Below are 21,255 nucleotides of genomic sequence, written 5' to 3' on the forward strand. Positions count from 1 at the left end.
CCTGTCATCAGCAAGCAGATTGAGCTTGGACTCGGTAATGGAGGGAGAAGTGAAGCGGGGCTGGGCAAGTCATTAGTAAAAATGCTGCATTTTCTCAAAAGGGGATGGTCAGTCATTTTGCAGCCATGCTGTGGCCTTGAGGGAAACATTGTTTTTTGTTGGCTTTGCCACTGTCCTTGTTTGTGTCTGTTGGGTACATTGTGGTCTGATTATCAGTGGGATGGATTTTCACTTTCTCAAAGTAAAGACATTATGTAAAAAAGCAAATTTAAGGGCTTATGAAAACCTGTCAGGATTTAGTATGCAGCATCTGAGTGGACCGGGGGCATTAACGGGGAGGTAAGAGTAAATACTTTTTAATTTTCCTAGTTTTAGAAATAACTCTTTGAAGCTGGGATATTTCAGACAGCCTTTATTGTTCAATATCTATTAAAACTGTAGTGTGAAGCACACTGTTAAGGGTTTTACCTGAACTTTAATAAGTTTCACAACTTCAGAGATGTTGTGCTTCAGAGAGGTGTGCTTAGTGGCTCAGCCGCGACCGACTCTTTGCAACCCTATGGACTGTGGCCCGTCAGACTCCTGTCCATTCGGATTCTCTCAGCAAGAATAGTGGAGAGGTCTGCCATGCCCTCCTTCAGGGGATCTTCCCAACCCAGGGACCGAAGCCAGGTTTTCTCCATTGCAGGAGGATTCTTTACCATCTGAGCCACCAGGGAAGACTCTCTGGGGAGTAGGTCCTGTTATCATTTTTAAACTATTTTTTATTTTACAGAGGAGAGGAGGAACACTAAGAGGTAAGTTAACTGACTCAAAACTACGTAGTTAGGAATGAGAGATGGCCAGAGTTTAAGGGAGACAAGGACTGCACAGCCGCTGCTTAGCCACCTTGCTCTTCTCTTGGGTTGAGAGATCACACCGCTAACGGGAAGAACAGGAGAGAACATTTGTTAAAAGTGTTTAGTCTGGCCAGGCACTAAAAGCTCAGTGAATTGCCACACTTGTAAAGCCTACTAGGATAAGGAAACTGAGGCTAGAGAGAATGGGTATCCGGGCCAAGTTCGTACAGTTATGTTAACTAGTAGAGACAGGAAAGTCTGGATTCAAACCCAGGACCCCCCAACCCCAATCCCAGTTGCACCTCTCCACTGCACCAGCCTCTGCTGGGAAGGACTCCTTGAGCTGAGTGCCCTTGAAATAAGGACTTTGGTTCCCTAGGCGTGGAACCTGGGGGCAGTAGGTGGGGCGGGGGTGGGCGCTCACCTGGGGGAGCCCGCCCTCGCCCCGCCCCTCCCGGGCGGAGCCGACCCATCCACCAATCAGAGGGCGCTGGGGGCGGGCCGGGGTTTGCTCCGGCCCCGGCCCCGCAGTTCGACCGGCGAGAGCGCTCGTCGACGCGACGCCGGGGCCGAGGCGAGCGAGCGGGCGCCTCAGTGTCCTTCCCCTCCCCACCCGTCGCCTGGCCGCCTTCTCCTCGCCGCGGCCGGACCGGAATTATGTGATCCCGGAAGTTCCGGCGCCATTGCTGTGTGGGATAAACAGTAATGGCGGAGGCTGCAGCTCCCGGAACAACAGCCACACCATCAGGAGCAGGAGCGGCAGCGGCGGCGGCGGCAGCGGCCTCCCCCACCCCTATCCCCGCAGTCACCTCGCTGTCCCCGGGGGCGGGGGGCGGGGGAGGCGGCAGCGACGGCGGCGGCGGCGGCGGCGGCGGCGGCGGCGGCGGCGGCTGGACTAAGCAGGTCACCTGCAGGTGAGACGCAGAGCGGCCGGCGCCGGGCGCGGGGAGGGGACCGAGACCGCGGAGGAAGGGGGCGGGCGGCCGGGCGGCCGGGCGGGGGCGGGCAGAGGTGGGAGCCGAGCCGGCGTTGCGGTCCCCGCGGTCGCCGCGCTGCGTCAACCCCCGCCGGCCGCCGAGGCCCGGGCGCGCGGCCCCGCTGCGGAGCCGCCGCACTGCCCGCCGCCTCCCCGCACCGGGCCGAGCGGCGCGGCGCGCGCGGGGAGAGAGGTGGGCTGACTCCTCCTTCCTTTTATTGTCGCCGGTCCCCCCACCCCAACCCCCGGCCTGCGAGCTCGCCGGTGCCAAAAGGGGGCTTGGCGGTGTGGCCCGGAGCCCGCCTCCCCGCAGTCCTGCCGGGCCGATGATCGCTGCCGCGGGCCCGCGGGCGAGAAGAGGGGCCCGGCCGCCGGCCCCGCAGCCGTGTCATCCGTTTGTAACGTCTTCCCGGGTCTCTCGGGCCCCGCCCGGAGCGGGGAGCTTTTGTGATTTCTACTCTTGTGTGTTACCGGGCTGGGCGGTTCTGAGCTTTGTCTCCGAACCGAGTGCCGGCCCGGGGGGGGTCTTCTCCACCGCGGTAGGTGTTACGAACTGGCATTCCCGTTCCCCCCCGGCTGGAAGGTGTCTTGTTTTCAAGTCCACGCGTCTTAAGGGAGCCGGGGAGCTGGTCGCTCCGCAGGGAGACGGATTTTGTTTTGGGTTTGGGATGTCAGATGAACATATTTGAAAAAAATAAGTGATTAGTAGAGGACGGTTATGCGGACGTGTGGCTGTGCGTCTAAGATAAGGGCATTTAATTGGATGTCGTACTCGAGTTTTTTTCTTAAGTGATCAGTAAGCGACTAGAAGCTTTTGTTTTTCTGTCGGTTGAAAAAATCAGTTGAAACGCCGTTATTCACCTAGGTGGGGTAGTTTATATCCAGATATCAATACGTGAAAATATTTTTAATATACAGAACTCACTGTCCTGGTATTAACAGGGGTGAAGCGTTCTCAGTGCTTAATATGATAAATTTAAGACATGAATGGTAAGCTTTATTATTTTCAATAACGGGATAGAGAAAGCATAAAAGCTGTTTAAGGTAGCTTTTTTTCAGTTATCTGTAGATCTGAGAATACTTGTGCAGTATCCCAAAGAATGAGAATTTAAAAATTTCTAATCATGGAACCAGATCTTTGAGTCTGTTATTTGTTTTCTCTGCAGTGCTGCAATTGATTTATATGTGCTAGCTGAATCTTTTAAAATAAACTAGTGTAACCTTTATATTCTTGAATTTTCTAGCCTTTTACCCTGCAGTTCCAATCTGTCTGCATGCACTGAGAATAATCAGTATGTGGATTCTTTAAGAACTCCATGCAGTGCCTTAATTTTATCAATACACACCGACTCTAATCTCAGTTATTGTTTGGCTTTGAATACCCATCACTAGCTTGACATTTCTTTATGTTGCTTGTCTCATTATTATCCTGTTGTGTCTTGTGTGTGAGCTCAACTCATGTCTGCAGAGAATGCATTGTCACTTCTGCGCTTTACTTTCCTCTCTGTTAGAAACTTTTCCCTGATCTACTTCCCGTTTTCTAGTTCCTTATCAGTGTCATTAGAATTCAGAACAGCTCACTAGACTAATCAATTCCTCTTTGCCTACCTTTAGATCTTTGAGTTTCTGAAATATTCTAGATCACTCCGGGACCAGCGTGAGTTTCTTGCACATGAACCCTAATAGATTAATATATTTGTCAGATACAGGGTTAGTTAGACACGCTATTGTTGTTTTTCATATAAAGCAAGCTATAGCTTTTACTTGAGATTGTTATCCAGTAAAAAAAAGTACAGACTAATTGATAAGTCTTGGGTTTTAATACTTGACATTACTTTCAGTTTGTTTTAAGTACTAACATGATCTATTAAAAATCTTTCTGCTTTGTCTAGGGGAATACCAGATATATATTCATTCATTTATTGTAAACTTTGAGCTTTTTGAGAACAGGGTCCCTATATTATCATTTTATCTATAGGGCTTTATTCAGTGTCTGGTAGGTATATCTTTCTGGGACTAACCTCATTCAGTTATTCTATAAATAAGTATTTGTGCTTACAATGGTGGACACAGAGCTAGATGTTGAAGGAAAGGCAGGAATGCACTGTATTATAAATATTTACTTTGTGTTTGATAGTAAACTGTCCTTTGAAGAGAATTCAAGGTAGTGCTGTGTTCTAGTTTGAGCCTCTTTTCCCCTTGTATCTAGGAATTTGACTAGGGCTATTTTCTTCAAGGGTATAATCCTTAGAAGTTGTTTGGATGTTGGAAATTTGTTTTTAATTGCTCAGAATCCTCTGTATTTTCTTGTTGGTTAGTCTTTTCTAAATATTTCTCTTAAAAATTTTATCTCATTGTGTTAATTTCACAGCTTAAAAACCTAGATATAGTTTTCCCAAAGAACTGTGTTATGCTGCCCCCATCAGGCTGTTCTGATAAATTTTATTAGAGGGACTCTGTAAAATAGAAATGCTATTGCTTCTGGTTTTCCTGAATGTGGGGGATTGAAACAATGAAATTGTAACTTGCAAGTTGTAATTTTGAATTTAGACACTGCTAAATATTATGTGTACAGGTCCTTTAGAAGATAAAAGGCAGAATAAACTCTGGTTCTTAAACACCAGGAATTTACAGTCTGGTTTGAGAAATAGGGAAGTCCAGGGTACATGTACTTGTCAAGAATTAAGTAACAAAGTAAGAAATGTCACAGCAGATTAAGTGATTAACTGCCAACTTACTTAATATTCTGTCATTTCTATTAACAATCCCAGATGCCTACCTATAAGTACTTTGAGGGTCTTGTTTGGTTCTCTTGTACCCCCATAAGCTGTTGAGGTTTCTTGTATGTATCTTGGTAAAAGTGCTTAGGTTTCCAAGAGGTACAGCAGTCAGGGATTCTAGTCAGTTGTATTTGTCTTTATTGCTGGACAATGTCTGGTTGGCATCATGGAATCTTCAAGGCGGAAGGAAGCTTAGAAATCCTGTGGCCCAGCCTTTAACAACAAAGGCAAGCTCAGCCTGGAGAATGTCATCAAGATATATTTGGGTGATGGCTTTTGGTGGTGGCATTTAAAAAAGAAAAGTCTTGTGTCTTGATTGGTTTTGTAATGGGAGAAATTCTTGGAAGAGTTGACATTTTTTCCTCTTTCTGTTTTAACTTACACTATCATGTCATAATCTCTTAGATATAGAGATGGGTTGGCAAGGAGGGATATCACTGTGAAGACTGAGAGAAAAAAAGGCATGAAAAACAAACCAGAAACCCAGATGGTATGTACCACACGCCCCTGTAGAATAATGCTCAGTGTTTGGCAGTAACTAGTTAGGGCTTGTATTCTAGAGTTTCCGTTGATGTCACAGTATCAGGTGATTTTGTGTCTGCTTGAGTTCCTTTGGTGCTGCTAGTTCTGGATCTCAGGAGCTTATGCCATTGCTGAATAGTTCTAGTTCTCAGTCCTTACATTGAATCAGATTTATGATGTAACTTCCCACATATGTTTACTTTGCCAGGAATAGTGCCGGAGGTTACTCCTTTGTCTTCTCCTGGCTAAATTACTCCAGTTGCTTAAAATCTTACGGCATGACATCCAGGTCATCTTTCCCTGTTGGTTGCCTTAGTCTTTCTTAACTGATTGGTTAAGTGTGTACCTTGGAAACAAATGTAGTTGGGATGATTGCCTGCCGGGACAGAGGAGAGATGTGGAGATGAACATGAATACCAGCAAAGACGTTATACAATTGCTACTAACTGAACACGTGCTCATTTTTAAATTTAGTTTTAAGTTTTAAATCTCAGGGGAAACTAAGGTTTGTGTAGGTGGTGCTCAGACAGCTTCAAAGCTTGCAGAAAGCTGCCCTATAGTTGTGCAAAAGTTCAGACCTTGTTAGATTGTTAAGCCTGAAAACAGTTGAAATTAGGTTAATTACAATTAGAATTTGACTTCCTGCTACTGTAGTCTTACATTTTGTTTTGGACTAAAACCCTTGGGTACTTCAGGATCTTGCTAATTTACAGCTCTTCCTATCAAGATGTTACATTTTTTTTCTTTCTGCCTTTACATAGAACGTATATATTTGCCAGTAATCTGAATAGAACCTTTCACCTTTCAATTGGAAGCAGCCTTCTCAAGGCTGCTTTAAGTAAATATGACTGAATCTCTTTTCTATACATCATTCAATCCAGTGGACAAGTGGGATACTTCCTGCTATTCTACCTTCCATCTATAGATAACCTAGGAATTAGGCACTTTCCCTTACTCTGTACCAGCTGTGTTGTCTGACTCTTCTCCGACTCGTGTGATCCCTGGACTGTAGCCTACAAGCTCCTCTGTCATTTGATTTTCCCAACAGAGATTGGAGTGGGTTGCCATTGTCTACTCCAGGCAGGGTATCTTCCTGATCCACGGTGTCTCTTTCGTTGGCAAGTGGATTCTTTACCACTCGCTACTGAGCCACATGGAAAGTGCACATCAGCTGCACATAAATGCGTTATGAATTGCCAAAATTAAATCTTCATGACTCTGTTCAAGAGAAAGAGACCAAGTCAGTGAGATGATGAGAGGGAGGATGGGGGGTGGGGTTCTACTTATCAGAGTTACCTACAGAAAATAAGACCCTTATCACTTCCCTGATCGCTTTGTTACTTCAGATTTCTGCTTGGCCCAGGCCCCATTTTCAGTTTAGTAGGTCTAAGGGAAGGTGTCCAAAGTTGCATTTCTAGCTGAAGCTCCAGTACTTTGGCCACCTGATGTCAAGAGCCGAGTCATTGGAAAAGACCCCCATGCCGGGAAAGATGGAAGGCAAAAGAAGGGGATGGCAGAGGACGAGATGTTTAGATGGCATCACCGACTCAATGGATGTGAATTTGAGCAAACTGAGGGAGATAGTGGAAGACAGGGGAGCCTGGTGTGCTGCAGTTCACAGGGTCGCAAAGAGCTGGACACGACTTACTGACAGAACAACAACAAAGCAAATTCCCAAGTCTTGGAAACTGAGTCCAACTCAGTTTTTGGAAATTTCTCGTTAGCTACACGTTCCCCTGTAAGGCAGAGGAACAAGAGTCTGCTGAATGAAGGACAGAAAGTGATTTCCCTTTGCCCATAGCTTTGCAACAAATGTTACTTGTGTTCTCACATGTGGCTTTTAAAGAATTTAAATGGTTTCTCAGAGAATTGAAATATACAGCGGTCTGATCTGTTCCAGTTTACATTGTTTCTTTTTTTTTTTAACAGATAAAGCTGCAAATAAAAATTATGACTAAAGTTAGTGGGAAATAAGCTATCTATAGGACTGCAAATTGAGAGCAATGGTCAGACAACCTGTAGAGACAAGATTAAGGATGACCTCAAAGTTTAAATCTAAATTGGTGCCTCTGTCTACAGGCAGCCTTCCTGTGCTACCATTATAGATAATTTTATGATCATATGGTCTAGTTCAACTTTCTTTGTGTTCACTTCTCATGTTTGTGTACAAAGAATATAAAAGAATACATTACTAGTATAGAGGTAGTACTCATGGGCTTCCCTGGTGGCTCAGAGGTTAAAGCGTCTGCCTGCAATGCGGGAGACCTGGGTTTGATCCCTGGATCGGGAAAATCCCCTGGAGAAGGAAATGGCAACCCACTCTAGTATTCTTGCCTGGAGAATCCCATGGACGGAGGAGCCTGGTAGGCTACAGTCCACGGGGTTGCAAAGAGTCGGACACGACTGAGCGACTTCACTTCACTCACTTCACTTTATAGAGGTAGTACTCATGTGTTAGTGGTAGAATATATTGGCCATGGGGACTTGCCAGTGGATAAGACTCCATGCTTCCAATGCAGGGGGCCCAGGTTCAATCCCTGGTTGGTGAACTAAGATCTAAGCCCACACACTGTACCAAAGACCCAGTGCAACCAAAACACATAATAATAAAACAAAAAAGACTGTATCAGTCATGAATTGAGTACTGGCTTGTAATCCAACTTGTGGTTCTTTGTCTCACAGGTATTTCCTGCATGGGGTTTGTAAGGAAGGAGATAACTGTCGCTACTCACACGACCTCTCTGACAGTCCATATGGTGTAGTGTGCAAGTATTTTCAGCGAGGGTACTGTATTTATGGAGACCGCTGCAGGTAAGAGTTTGCTTCCAATTTAGTTTTGTTCGGGGTGGATGGAGAGGTTGGGAGAAAAAACTTGAGAGTAAAACATGAAATTCCAACAACTTTGTAAATAATCGATTTACAGTAGTACTGCTTTGTGGCTTGTAGGGTCTCAGTTCTCAGACCAGGGATTGAGTGTGGGCCGTGACAGTGAAAGCCCTAAGTCCTAACCACAGGACTGTCAGGGAGTTCCCTGAATAGTACTTCAAAAAGTGCCCCTCCTGGTGGCTCAGAGGTTAAAGCGTCTGCCTGCAATGCGGGAGACCTGGGTTCGATTCCTGGGTTGGGGAGATCCCCTGGAGAAGGAAATGGCAACCCACTCCAGTATTCTTGCCTGGAGAATTCCATGAATGGAGGAACCTGGTGGGCTACAGTCCACGGGATCGCAAAGAGTCAGACACAACTGAGCAACTTCACTTCACTTAGGAATGTTAGCACATTCTGATAGATAGAGCTCTCATCTCTCCGATAGATCTCTCACTTGGAAAGAATGTATTGTTACATTTACAAAATGCGTTTGTAATATAGCCCTAAGTTTAAGTAGTGCCTGAGGAGCATGTTGAGCAAACCTAGGGATAAGGTGTGGTGAAGGCGTGTTTGTTAATGGTATTTCCTCTTCAAGACCAAGAATAAGGTGCATGTTTGACTAGTTGGGACTGGCTTCATTCTCTGTTAGACTGAATTATGGAGAGAAAATGGGATCATAGGCATTTGGGTAGTATTAGGTTACTACTTCAGAGGGCTTGTCATTCCAACTAAACTTCCCTAAACCACCTGAGCTTGCAAGACTAAATTATAAGCTGACATTATGGAAAATGCTTTAGCAGTGTCTGGCTTCCTAGAATGGTGGAGAAGTAAGAGAAGTCAGCTATTAAGTACTCTATCCTTCATTGAATTGGTACCATAGTCTTATCAAATTGTGATTCAGCAGCAGTTGAGTTCTGCTAGCCATTGGGTAGAGCTAGTTTACAAAATACCTAGGAGTATTAGTTTTCTGTTGATGTTAAAGAAATTACCCTGAAACTTAGCAGCTTGGAAACAGTAAATATTGATTATCTCATGGTTGCTAGGGTCTGGAATCTGGGAGTGGCTTAGCTAGGTGAGTGGTCCTAGCTCAGGCTCTCAAGAGATTTCAGCTGGGCTGCCAGCATCTGCCATCCTCTGCAAGTCCTGAATGGAGGCTGGACCACTTTGGTGGTATATGGTTCACTCATATATCTTTGTTCCTCTCCTGGTGGACATTTCCCTTGGGCTGCTTTAGTGTCTTCACATTAACTTGTGCCCAGAGTAAGTGATTGAAGAGAGACATCAGGGACGAAGTGACAGTGCCTTTTTAGGACCTAGTCTCAGAAGTCGCAGGCTGTCACTTCCACTGTATTCTATTATAAGTGAGTCACTGTACAAGGGGGAGGAAATTGGGCTATACCTGTTGAAGGGAGGACCATCACTAGAAAAGATATTTTGACAATGTCATGTCCAGTTTTAGCAGAAAAGAATTGTGTCAGCTAATGGGGTTCAAATGCTTAGAGTTCAGAAGACTAAGGAATTATTGATGAGCAGGATATATTGATGTTAGGTTACCTCACGTCTTTTTTTACTAGGAAATCTAGTTAAGAGGAGAGAAAAAGGAAAAGATTCTTTCCATGTGGTCCGTCATTTTGCCCTCTGCTAAATTTTTGCAGTTTTGCTGGAGAGGAATAAAATGATACAATGACACTCCCCTCCCCCCCAAAAAAAACTAAAGCTAAATAACCAAGATATGTTTTTTGTAACTAGGCAGTCAGTTCAGAGACCTTATCACCTATAGAGAGAGAGGAGTTGAACATGGGTGAGAGTGGAGATGGACTCTGAGGTGCTGAGCAGAGAGAGAGGGTTACAGACTGGACGAGCATGGCTGGTAACAGATGAACCTCTTCTTTCAGAAGACGTACCCCTCTGATTGGACTGTACAGCTGAAATGTTTGGGAAATAAGGTTAAACTGGAGAAATCCGAGCTAAATCCTAGACTCCCTTGTGTTAAATCAGCTTATTTTTCAGGGACCTCTGCCAGCCCCAACAGCATTCTGGATTCTCCTTGGGACAGCAGTATAGAAGCCCGTCTTCTGCATAACCCTGTATTTAGAGTGGACTTCCTCGTGGGAGACAATTGTAGTTTTCTTTTTAGTGAGGGTATACAGCTCTCTTTTTAGGGAGAATGATCCTGATTTGAGCTGGCTTTAGAGCTCTTAGGACAAAGTAAAAGGAATTAGAGAAACCTATATCTTGATAGTCTGCCTGAGAGGAAAGTTTGGTGACAGTTGTTTGGCTGATACAGGTGATTATTAAGAGCTTGATTATAGAGTAGCTAAGGAAGGAGTCTTACGGGCTTCTTCCAAGACTGTTTCCTTGTTAAAAATTGACTTGGGGGATTAAGCCTACTTTTCACTGTTACTATGTAGGGTTTTTTTTTTTTTTTGGAGAAACAACATTTTAATAGATGAAATAAACACTCTAGTACATGCAAGGTAAAAACTTGATATTGGAAGTGGGGGAAATATCTCTTATGTAGCGATATTGTTATACAACCTGACCAGTGTCCAGGGATTTGAAATAATTTAACTCCTCATAAAGGCAGCAGTTTATAAATGAAAGATGATACCCTAGTTCCAGCAGTTCAGAAGTGTTGCTGTATTCGTTTTGCGTGACAGGGCCCTGTTACTTAGTGAGGCCAGTTCTTTGTTGCTTAGGACTGTTGTCCAAGATCTAGCATTCCTGTTCAGTCTCAGTCATGTCTGACTGTGAGCCCGTGAGCTGCAGTACACCAGGCCTCCCTGTCCTTTGCCATCTTCTGGAGCTTGCTCAATTTCATGTCCATAGAGTTAGTGATGCTGTCTAACCATCTCATCCTCTGTCACTCCCTTCTCCTTTTGCCTTCCATCTTTCCCAGCATCAGGGTCTTTTCCACTGAGTCAGCTGTTCACATCAGGTGGCCAAAGTCTTGGACTTCAGCATCAGTCCTTCCAATCACGGTTGATTTCCTTTAGCTTCCTTAGAAAGTTCCACAGAACTCCGAGTCATTGTTCCTAAACACCCACTTGGGAAACGGACCGGATTGCCTTCTTTGACAACTATGGTTATGGTAGATCTTGTTTCATTTGGAGGGTTTTTTGTTTGTTTTGACTGCACAGCGTGCGAGATATTAGGTCCCCTACCAAGGATTGAACCCTTGCTCCCTGCAGTGGAAGCGTGGAGTCCTAACCATTGGACTACCAGGGAATTCCCCTTTGGAGGCGTTTTCACTGTAGACCTACTGAATCCTACACATCAAAAGCTTAAAAGGCAGATATCAAACCTCACAAGGGTGGGTGGTGGGCGTTGCATGCCAACAAGATGATGTGTAGAAGAAAAATTAAACTTCCTTCGCTGGAAACTGTATCAGAGTACTCATTGAAAGATATGAAAGGAAAACACAATATTGGTTTCAGTGTTGTCTCAGCATTAATCCCCCATTCAACACTCTGGCTGAAAAGGATCAGCAATTCTGTGATAATTCATTAAAGAATTAATTTAATAGTTTTAACAAAACCACTATCATGACTGGGAATCCAGTAGATATGATTAGCCAGGGCTGGCAGACTTTCAGTATGGGGCCGGAGAATTAATATTTTTAGCTAGGCAGCCCATATGGTCTCTTGTAGCACAAAAACAACCCTAGATAATACATAAGCTAATAATGTGGCTAGGTTCCAATGAAACTTTTATTTTGGGACACTGAAATTTAATTTCATGTCATGAAATGATCTCTTTTTTCAACATTTAAAAATGCCAAAACCATTCCTAGCTCCAGTTGGGTTTGACCTGAGGCCAGTAGTTGGCCTGTTCCTATTCTAAGAAGAGCTCTCTGCTTCACTGATTCATTAGCTTTTAGCAAATTCCTTTCAGAATAGGAGTCTTGCTTTTTCTTTCTTAATTTATTAGTTCTTTCTTGTGCTCTATCTTTCATGGTGCTTACTTACAAATTTTTACTTCAGAAGTATATTTTATACAGATCTATTCTGCACTGTTTACAAATGTGAACCTTCTTGCTAATATTCTATGCTATCAAAAATATTATACCTTGTTGATTCCTTGATAAACTTACCTTAAAACCAAAATGCACTCCTTTCAAAAAACTTTATAGTGGGACTTGCCAGTGGTTCAGTGTCCAAGACTTTGCACTCCCAATGCAGGGAGCACCTGGGTCTATCCCTGGTTAGGGAACTAGTTCCCACATGCTGCAGCTAAGACCCAGCTCAGCCAAATAAATATTTTTAAAAAACCAGCTTTGTCGTATTTGCAATTTGATAGATGATGATGAGCATTCTAATTGTTTTTTAAGTAGCTATTTGAGTCATTTACTCTGAAATTCTTCAAACGAGTATGGCAAAGGAGAAAGAACAGAAACTAAAATATAGGCATTGAAACTAGTTCTTAGACCCTTTCACATCTTGACGTTTAGTTTTACCTAATCCTTTAAATGCTTTTGAACTGTGGTGTTGGAGAAGACTCTTGAGCGTCCCTTGGACTGCAAGGAGATCCCACCAGTCCATTCTGAAGGAGATCAGCCCTGAGATTTCTTTGGAAGGAATGATGCTAAAGCTGAAGCTCCAGTACTTTGGCCACCTCATGCGAAGAGTTGACTCATTGGAAAAGACTCTGATGCTGGGAGGGATTGGGGGCAGGAGAAGGGAACGACCGAGGATGAGATGGCTGGATGGCATCACGGACTCGATGGACGTGAGTCTGAGTGATCTCCGGGAGTTGGTGATGGACAGGGAGGCCTGGTGTGCTGCGATTCATGGGGTCGCAAAGAGTCGGACACGACTGAGCGACTGAACTAAACTGAACTGAATCCTCTAAAACTTCCTCAAAGCCCTGAAGGCTGTCTTCATTGGTGAAGCTGGCATTTTAATTCCAAAACCTGGGTTCTTTTCTAAGTTAAAGGCTATGAAAGTAATTAAAATGTGAGGACTGGGGACTAGATTCCTAAGGTTCCCTAAAGCTCTAAAACCTCAGAGCAGTGCTGTTCAGTAGAACTTTGTATGATAGCATGAATGCTTTCTATCTGCTGCCCAAAAAAGAAACTGCTAGCTACATGTGACCACTGAACACTTGAAAATGTAGCTAGTCCAAGGACCAAGGAACTGAGTCTTGAATACTAAATAATTAGATGCAGCTAATGGCTGCTTTGCTTTACAGGGCAGCTTTGGAGTCACATTAGAGCTAGAACACTGCTTAACATGTCATCTCTAATATGTTTTTGATGATGAAGTGAGACTGTCCAAGTGAAAAACCATATTCATGATCTTTAGCTTGCATAATTCCAGCCTTGAATAAATGCACTGGGTTTTTGTGGCTGATACCAGGATACTCCAGTAGGTTACCTAATGCTTAAGAGTTGAAATAGGAGGGTTTGAGATAAGATAATGCTAAAAACCAGCTCAGCAAATGTTTGCCATGTTAAAGAGCAGTCTTTAGTTAGAATGTTTTATCTTTTAGATGTAAACACAGACACTTGTAACACAGATGACCCATGGTTAGTATTGCCAGTGAGTTAATTAATTTCGAGAACCGCTAGATACATACTGTACTTTATAACAGCTTATGGATTGGGTTAGCCAAAAAGTTGGTTCAGGTTTTTCTGTAAGATGTTATGGAAAAACCGAGATGAATTTGGCCAACCCAGTAGTACGTCCATCATTAATTTCTTGTGTCTGAGTGAATTTCACAGCCTAAAATATTCTAAGAATTGTGAGGATTTTCTCAGGCAGCAAGGTGCTTCTTGAGGGAAATTAGTTTTTTTCTGTATTTGGAGATGAGGTTCAATAATAATTTTTCAGGTGATAAGGAATCAGGAAAGCACAGGGTAAGAGTTCAGAAAAGTAGGTGAGTGGGTGCATATAGGAGAAAAGGAAACACACATTGTATGTTTTATAAATACTGTTTCTCCCTTTTAATATTGGGAGCATTTTAGTTTATGTACTGGTAAAATGGCCCACATTTTTACTTGTTGGATTTGAGTGTCAGCCTTGCTTTGCTTAATCAGTCAGTTTTGGCTGCATAGTCTTTTTTTAGCAGAGCTGCCATGGTAACCATAAATTGTCAATTCCTGAAACTCTTAATGAGAGTGGAATTTGAGGGGTAATAGATGGTCTACAGCAGGGGTGGGTGAACTATGGTTTGTAGAAGAGTACTGCGACTGGGTCCTGTTTTCATAAAGTTTTATTGGAACACAGTCATGCACAGCTGTTTAGATAATGCCATGGCGGCCTTGGAAGTACAGTTACAGACTTAGAGTTGTGACGTTGGTGGTTTGACCTGCAGAGCCCTGAATCTGTATGGCCTTGCTACTCAAACTGGTCCCTGGACCAGTGGCATTAGCATCTTGTGGGGACTTGTCAGAGACATGCAAAATTAGGGGCTATACTCCAGACTCAGAAATTAGGTATCTGCCTTTTAACGATTTCCCACATGATTCACAGGCACAGTAATTTGAAAAGAACCCAAGGACAGGATTGGGAATGTATATTTCATCTAAAGGCTCCTGGTTAGACAGTGATGGCTGACTTGGTAAATTTTCTTTTCTTTTTAAGATATGAACATAGCAAGCCTCTGAAACAGGAAGAAGCAGCTGCTACAGATCTAACTGCAAAGTCATCCCTTGCTGCTTCCTCGTGTCTCTCATCAGTTGGACCGACTGTTGATATGAATATGGGCGAAGCTGAGTCCAGAAATTCAAACTTTGCAACTGTAGGAGCCGGTTCAGAAGACTGGGTGAATGCCATCGAGTTTGTTCCGGGGCAGCCCTACTGTGGCCGGAGTGAGTATCTTTGAAGGAAAAAAAAAGATAGAAGGCTGGAGAGTGTTTTATCAATTAGCTGAATTTTCACAACTTTCCTGCTTCCAATTTTCATATTTAGTCTAGTCTTAATATTCTTAAATTAGGTCACCTTAAAAGAAAAAAAAAAAAACAAACAGATGGAGCAAAAGAAACTTCTTGATTTTCAATAGTAACGAATATAGAATGTTCTGAAAAATGGACTTTTATCTCCTTTAATCAGTATAGTTGAAATACATTCAAAAACTTTTTTTTAAAGTTTTTTTTTAAATTTTAAACAAGGCTAATCTTGAAAATATTAGTAGCAAAAGACATTCATTTCTTTCAACAGTGGGGGATTAGTTTCAATCGACTATTTTGGAGTTTCTCTTAAGTTCTTTTTATCTTCTTTAGCGAGACTAGTTCATGTATCTGCCTTAACCGTTTGGGACCTTTACCACCCTCTTAAACATTTTTCAGCTGCCCCTTCCTCCGCTGAAGCCCCCCTGCAGGGCTCAGTGACCAAGGAAGACGTGGAGAAGGAGCAAAGTGCAGTGGAGACCAAGAAGCAGCTCTGCCCGTATGCTGCAGTGGGGGAGTGCCGCTACGGGGAGAACTGCGCGTATCTGCACGGAGACGCATGTGACATGTGCGGGTTGCAGGTCCTCCATCCCGTGGATGCCGCCCAGAGGTCACAGCATATAAAAGTAAGTGGGAAGGAAGCATGCACTCTAACAGGTGTGAGAACTGTCTTTGCCCTTTCACAGCATTGTCAGCTCATGTCAGAGAGACATTGGGTGAATCAAATGGTTCTCTTTAAGTAGGAGAGTTTCCCTTCCTGGCATTCTTGACTGTTTAATCAGGAATTAGGCTTTTAGAACATCAGATTTGGGGCTTTTTTTTTCTCCTCCCTTTTCTTTCCTTGTTTTTTTAGAACAATAGCTTTTCTGAAATTCAAGTTCCATATAGCCTACTCTTCTAAAATGCATATTTCACTGGTTTTTAATGAAGTTGCATAGTTGTTTAACCATGATCACTATTCTCTAATTTAGGACATTTTCATTCTCCCCAGAAAAGAGACTTAATACTCATCAACTCCTTTAGTCTCCATTCTACCCTTCCTCCAGCTCCTGGCAACAACTCATTTACTTTCTGTCTCCATGGATTTTCTTGTTTGTTTTGGGGATTTCCTATGAATGGAATCATATGTGGCCTTTTGTGACTGGCTAAAACAGTAGCATAATGTTTTCAGGATTTGTTCATGTTTTAGTGTATATCAGTTAATCCTTTTCTTGGCTGCATAATAATCCTCTGGATGGCTGTGTGACATTTTGTTTTTCCATTTGGGTTGTTTCACCTTTTGCCCATTAAGAATAATCCCCTGAACACTCATGTATAAAGTTTTGTGGACATACATTTTAATTACCTTAAAATAAGGTTGCTAGGTCATATGGTAACTCTGTGCTTAATATTTTGAGCAACTTTTTCCCAGTGACTGTACCATTTTACATTTTCATTAGTAGTGTATGACAGTTTCAGACTATGGTTTTAAGCCCATTTGTATCTGAGTATACTGTATTGCAAACCTGATTAGAGGAAGTTTTGCTTCTAATCATAATCATGTCTGTTTAATAAAAATAAATTTGGTTGTGAGGGTGGGGGTGAACCATGGTATAATAACTAGCATGTTTTTTATAGAATAAAATATGTGTAGTATAATGTGTCAATTATACCTCATTTAAAATAAAAAGTATGGGATGTCCACACAGAAATGGGTACGTGAGTGTTCATAGCATTATTCATAATGGCTCCAAAGTGGAAACAACCAAACTGTCCGTCATCTGATAAATGAAAAAACTAACTGGTCTCTCCATACGATGGAATGTTGCCCAGCAATAAAAAGAAACGAAAGTCATATATTCTACAACATAGATAACCTTGAAAATGTAGTCAAGTGAGCAAACCCAGTCACAAATGACCACATACTTTTTTATGAAATGCCCTGAATAAGCATATCCACAGATTTGTCGTTGCCTAGAACTGAGGGTGTTGAGGGGAAATGACTACTGTGGATTTGGAGTTTCTCTGGGGTAATGAAAATGTCCGGAGACAGACTGAGGTGATGTTTGTATAACTCTGCATGTACTGAAAACCATTTCATCGTACACTTTGAGTGAATGCATTATATGGTATGAAATTATATATCTCAATATTGTTTTATTTTGGATGTGAAACTTACATGCCTGGTACATAATTGTCACCTAATAAATGTTCGTTTCCTTCATTCTTATTTTCTGACAGGTGGCAAATTAGAGTCTTAATCCTAATTACATTTTCCATCTAGAAACGAGTATGCTAACAAACAGTATGAAAAACAGCCTGTAATGTGGGTAACTGCAAGGGTTGAGTTGCAGGATAGAGAAAAGTAGGTAATTTTAGTTCTTGAAATTGAGTCCTTAGAGTTTGACTTGCCAGTATTGTGAAGTCCCTCGATGTCCGCACACCTGTACCGCCTGGTTAAACAAAGCCGTTTCTGATGTCATGTTGGGAACAGTTCTCTTTCCAGTTGGCTGTTTGACTCTGAACAGGCGTTCTAGCGGTCTGTCATGATTCCACGCCCTGACTGCTCCTCTCTGTCCACTCTCTAGTCCTGCATCGAGGCCCACGAGAAGGACATGGAGCTCTCGTTCGCGGTGCAGCGCAGCAAGGACATGGTGTGTGGCATCTGCATGGAGGTGGTCTACGAGAAAGCCAACCCCAGCGAGCGCCGCTTCGGGATCCTCTCCAACTGCAACCACACCTACTGTCTCAAGTGTATTCGCAAGTGGAGGAGTGCTAAGCAATTTGAGAGCAAGATCATAAAGTGAGACTCCTCCCCAATCTTCGTTTGTGCTTTCTATTTTGGGGAAGAATTTAGTATCTTGTGCCAACTTTCAGCCAGATGGACCGCATTTAAATGCATGCATTTTATCTCGAAACTGGGGTATTCTTCTAATTGGGAGTTCTTCTTTGTATTTCAGCTAGCTTCTAGATTAGTTGGTATATCTACTTTTATTTGAACGAGGAAAACCCTATGTATCAGTTAGTAGAATCTTCGTGCTTTTTTCTGAGGAGATTGTGTTTAATGGATTAGCCAGTTTAGGCTCAGAGAAGAAGCGTATCTAGCTCTGAATGTATGTTTCCTGGCATTTTACATTTTCCACTTTCCTATTCATCCATTAAGCTAGCCAATAATCCACCATCCTTTAAAAATTGTTCTCATAACTGAACAAAAACTACATAATCTAAACAGAGCAAAGTTACAAGAAATAAATTTATTTAAACGAAAGAAAAAGGAGTCTGTGTGAAATGTCTTCTTTTTGTTGTTGTTTTTTTTAACCTAAAGTTATTTTTTTAAATGAACTGGCTAGCCATTGAGTTGAACTTACAAAAAAAGGAAATGGTCAGTGGTGAGGGACCCTTGCAGGAAGTGCCCATCTGCCTCTCAGTTCAGTCTTTGAGGCTGGAGGTGACACACCGGGGTGTGTCCTTGAAGGAGAGTGGGCCTGCAAAGGGGAATTTGCACTGCAGCCTGTTCATTGTTTCCCAGGTCCTGCCCAGAATGCCGGATCACATCTAACTTTGTCATTCCAAGTGAGTACTGGGTGGAGGAGAAAGAAGAGAAGCAGAAACTCATTCAGAAATACAAGGAGGCAATGAGGTATGAGCACTGCAGCCTTTTCTCAAGCTAAGATCCCAACGTGTCGCTTGGGCTCACTTTGAAAAGAAACAGTGCTGCATTATACACTCCTACCTCCTTCCTACCCTTTCTTTTACTTCCCAGTACGGTGTGTCACCCCTGATGACGTTTACCCGGTGTGTATCTTGCTGTAACACAGTCGCTGGGGTGCACGCCCAGGGGCTGTGTTATAATGAAGCCTGCACTGCTGGTGTGGCTAGCGCCCCAGGAATGGGGTCTGCCTTATCCCGAGTCTGTGTCACGGTTGTCCTGCTGTAGTCTTGTGTGTGGGCCTTCTTGAAGGTTCTTTCTCTGCTGGATCTGCGATTCTAGGGCTGTTAAACGGCTCGACTTGAACAGTTTCTGGTTCCAGTCTGTTTTCATGCGATAGCACACACGTTTAAGAACACACCTCGGGGAGGGCTGTTAACAGACGTACCGGTTCTATTCTCTCCCCATTTTAAAGAAACCCCGGATGATAGTCGAATACAGACGTGAAATCCACCGTGAGTAAGGGTTGCGCTATTTTCCTTTCCAGCAACAAGGCATGCAGGTATTTTGATGAAGGCCGTGGGAGCTGCCCATTTGGAGGGAACTGTTTTTACAAGCATGCGTACCCTGATGGCCGTAGAGAGGAGCCACAGAGACAGAAAGTGGGAACATCAAGCAGATGCCGGGTAACTCTCACTGTTCTTTCAAAGGAGGGGAAATACCGCACGCTGAGCCTGAGGCCCGCACAGATAGGGGCAGGGGACGGTGAAGGCCCAGGTCTAGGAGCCAGAGCCTAGAGGATTAAAGGAGACCAACCTCAGCAAACCGGGAGGGCTGTGAGAGGAAAAGCTAGAACGCTTAAGGCTCTAGACCAAACGGTGTGCCGAGTAGCCAGCGGGGAGGCGTTGGTCAGAGTCGAAACCCTAAATCAGAAGTCTTGGTTCGTCATGCCCTCTGTGCTGGACGTTTTGCCTTAGAAACCGCAGCCTAGAAGACGCTGCCCGCAGTGCCACCCCTATCACGGCCTTGTTTTTTACAGGCCCAACGAAGGAACCACTTCTGGGAGCTCATCGAGGAACGAGAGAACAGCAACCCTTTTGATGACGAAGAGGAGGTTGTCACCTTTGAGCTGGGCGAGATGTTGCTTATGCTCTTGGCTGCAGGTGGGGACGACGACCTGACAGACTCTGAAGACGAGTGGGACTTGTTTCACGATGAGCTGGAAGATTTTTATGACTTGGATCTATAGCAGCTCGGCGGGGCGCGTGCACTGGTCTGCCGAGCCTCAGGCGGCAGCGGGTCTCCGGGGTGGCGGCCGCGCCCGGGCCGCTCTCCTCGGCAGGCCTCTCAGCTCCAGGTGCTGTCGTAATCATTTTTACCCAGGGCCTGTCTTCTCAACCCCTCACCTTTCCCCAAGGAGTATGTTGTTTTCTCTGTTTGAAAAAGTTACAAAAATAAATCTGAAAGTTAGTTTTTTTGTAACATGAATTCAACTGTCAGACAGTTAGTGTAGGTTTGTTGCGTCACGATTTTCCACCAGATCCACACAGTTCGAGGGGAGCGTACCTGGATTTCCAGGACTCACTTTGGAGGACCCCGGGTTCAGAAGTATCAGCACTGGCCCCTGCTTTGGGGGTCCAGGCAGTGGGGTGATGGGTGAAGGATCTGAACTGTAGCAAGTAGCCTCCTCCTGCTCTAGACTTGGGAGGTGGGTACTTGGTTTCTGGTGAAATCTGCACATCTGTGTTTTTCCGTCAGGTCTCTGTCCTGTCACCCCTGCCCTGTGCACTTGTCCTGTGGTTTTGGTCTCTTTGTTTCATTGCACACAAGTAATAATACTACTGGGTAACCAGAACCAGGTGTGAATGTATTTGAGATTTTTACCGTCTTTAGTGTGATAGAAAAACTGTGAAAGAACACATATAAGATGGGAGTGGAAGAAAATAATGCAGAGTTGGAAGCTGACTCCCCAAGGCCGAGGGACTTGGGATATGAGTGTGAGTGCGTGACAAGCTTCCCATCCCTGCATAGACGCAGTGTTCGTAGCCTTAGCGAAAAAACTCAGTTTAGTGGTTTCAGCCTCATGTGGCAAATAGATCTTAAAGGACAAAGCAGTTTATTGGTAGCTGTTAATAGAGCAGTGCTAGCTCTGTCTGTATAAATAGAGAAATGGGCTTAGCCACAGAAGTGCAAACTATCTGGTTATGCCATGTATTAACACAACCTAGGGCTTGGGTCTGGAGTTGTGTTTAATGTTGTATGATCTCCTAGACTTCTCAGTCCAGGCACTTTGACAAACTTTTGTCCTCATTTGAGGTGTTTTTTGTCAGGTTTTTGTGTTCCTTTTTTGTGGGTATTTGCCTCATTCCATCCCCAAGCTTTGCAGCTAGACAGTGAGGTTCAAAACTACGTTCTAAGGCGTTTCCTGTAATGGAGTCATTGGTTGACAGTATAGTAAGTCAGGCTTTTCCACTAAAAGGGGAAACAGAGGGTGGTAATCCAGAAGATAAGATAATGTTAAATTGTTAGAAGAATTCCTTGATCTGAAATTTTAGCTTTGCGTTTTGTTGCTCTTTCCTGAAAATAACTTGGAGGTGCCCCGGATGTGTCCATCTACTGCTCTGATGCCTCGGATATCACTCGTTCTTTTCACTTAAAAAAAAGATAAAAACAGTAATTGTTGCAGAGGTCTCTGTATTTTGCAGCTGCCCTTTTGTAAGACGCACTTTTCCCAAATAAAACAATTTTTAAAACCC

General features: G+C 43.7%; 1 protein-coding gene across 1 annotated transcript; it reads left to right on the plus strand.

Moving 5' to 3' along the window:
- Positions 1,350 to 21,245, plus strand: MKRN1 (makorin ring finger protein 1). Its single transcript, XM_018046865.1, has 8 exons — positions 1,350 to 1,753; positions 7,800 to 7,928; positions 14,567 to 14,793; positions 15,271 to 15,497; positions 17,439 to 17,653; positions 18,380 to 18,490; positions 19,047 to 19,185; positions 19,539 to 21,245. The coding sequence occupies exons 1-8, from the start codon at positions 1,545 to 1,547 to the stop codon at positions 19,746 to 19,748; spliced, it is 1,467 nt and encodes a 488-aa protein (XP_017902354.1). The 5' UTR covers positions 1,350 to 1,544; the 3' UTR covers positions 19,749 to 21,245.

Source organism: Capra hircus, chromosome 4 (genome assembly GCF_001704415.2).
Source record: "Capra hircus breed San Clemente chromosome 4, ASM170441v1, whole genome shotgun sequence".
NCBI classification, from domain to species: Eukaryota; Metazoa; Chordata; class Mammalia; order Artiodactyla; family Bovidae; genus Capra; species Capra hircus.

Bases quoted from the DNA above. Each gene is read 5' to 3' on its own strand.
- MKRN1 (XM_018046865.1), top strand. From the start codon at position 1,545: ATGGCGGAGGCTGCAGCTCCCGGAACAACAGCCACACCATCAGGAGCA. The intron at 7,929-14,566 runs GTAAGAGTTTGC...TTTCTTTTTAAG, and splicing joins ATTTATGGAGACCGCTGCAG to ATATGAACATAGCAAGCCTC. The intron at 17,654-18,379 runs GTGAGACTCCTC...ATTGTTTCCCAG, and splicing joins TTTGAGAGCAAGATCATAAA to GTCCTGCCCAGAATGCCGGA.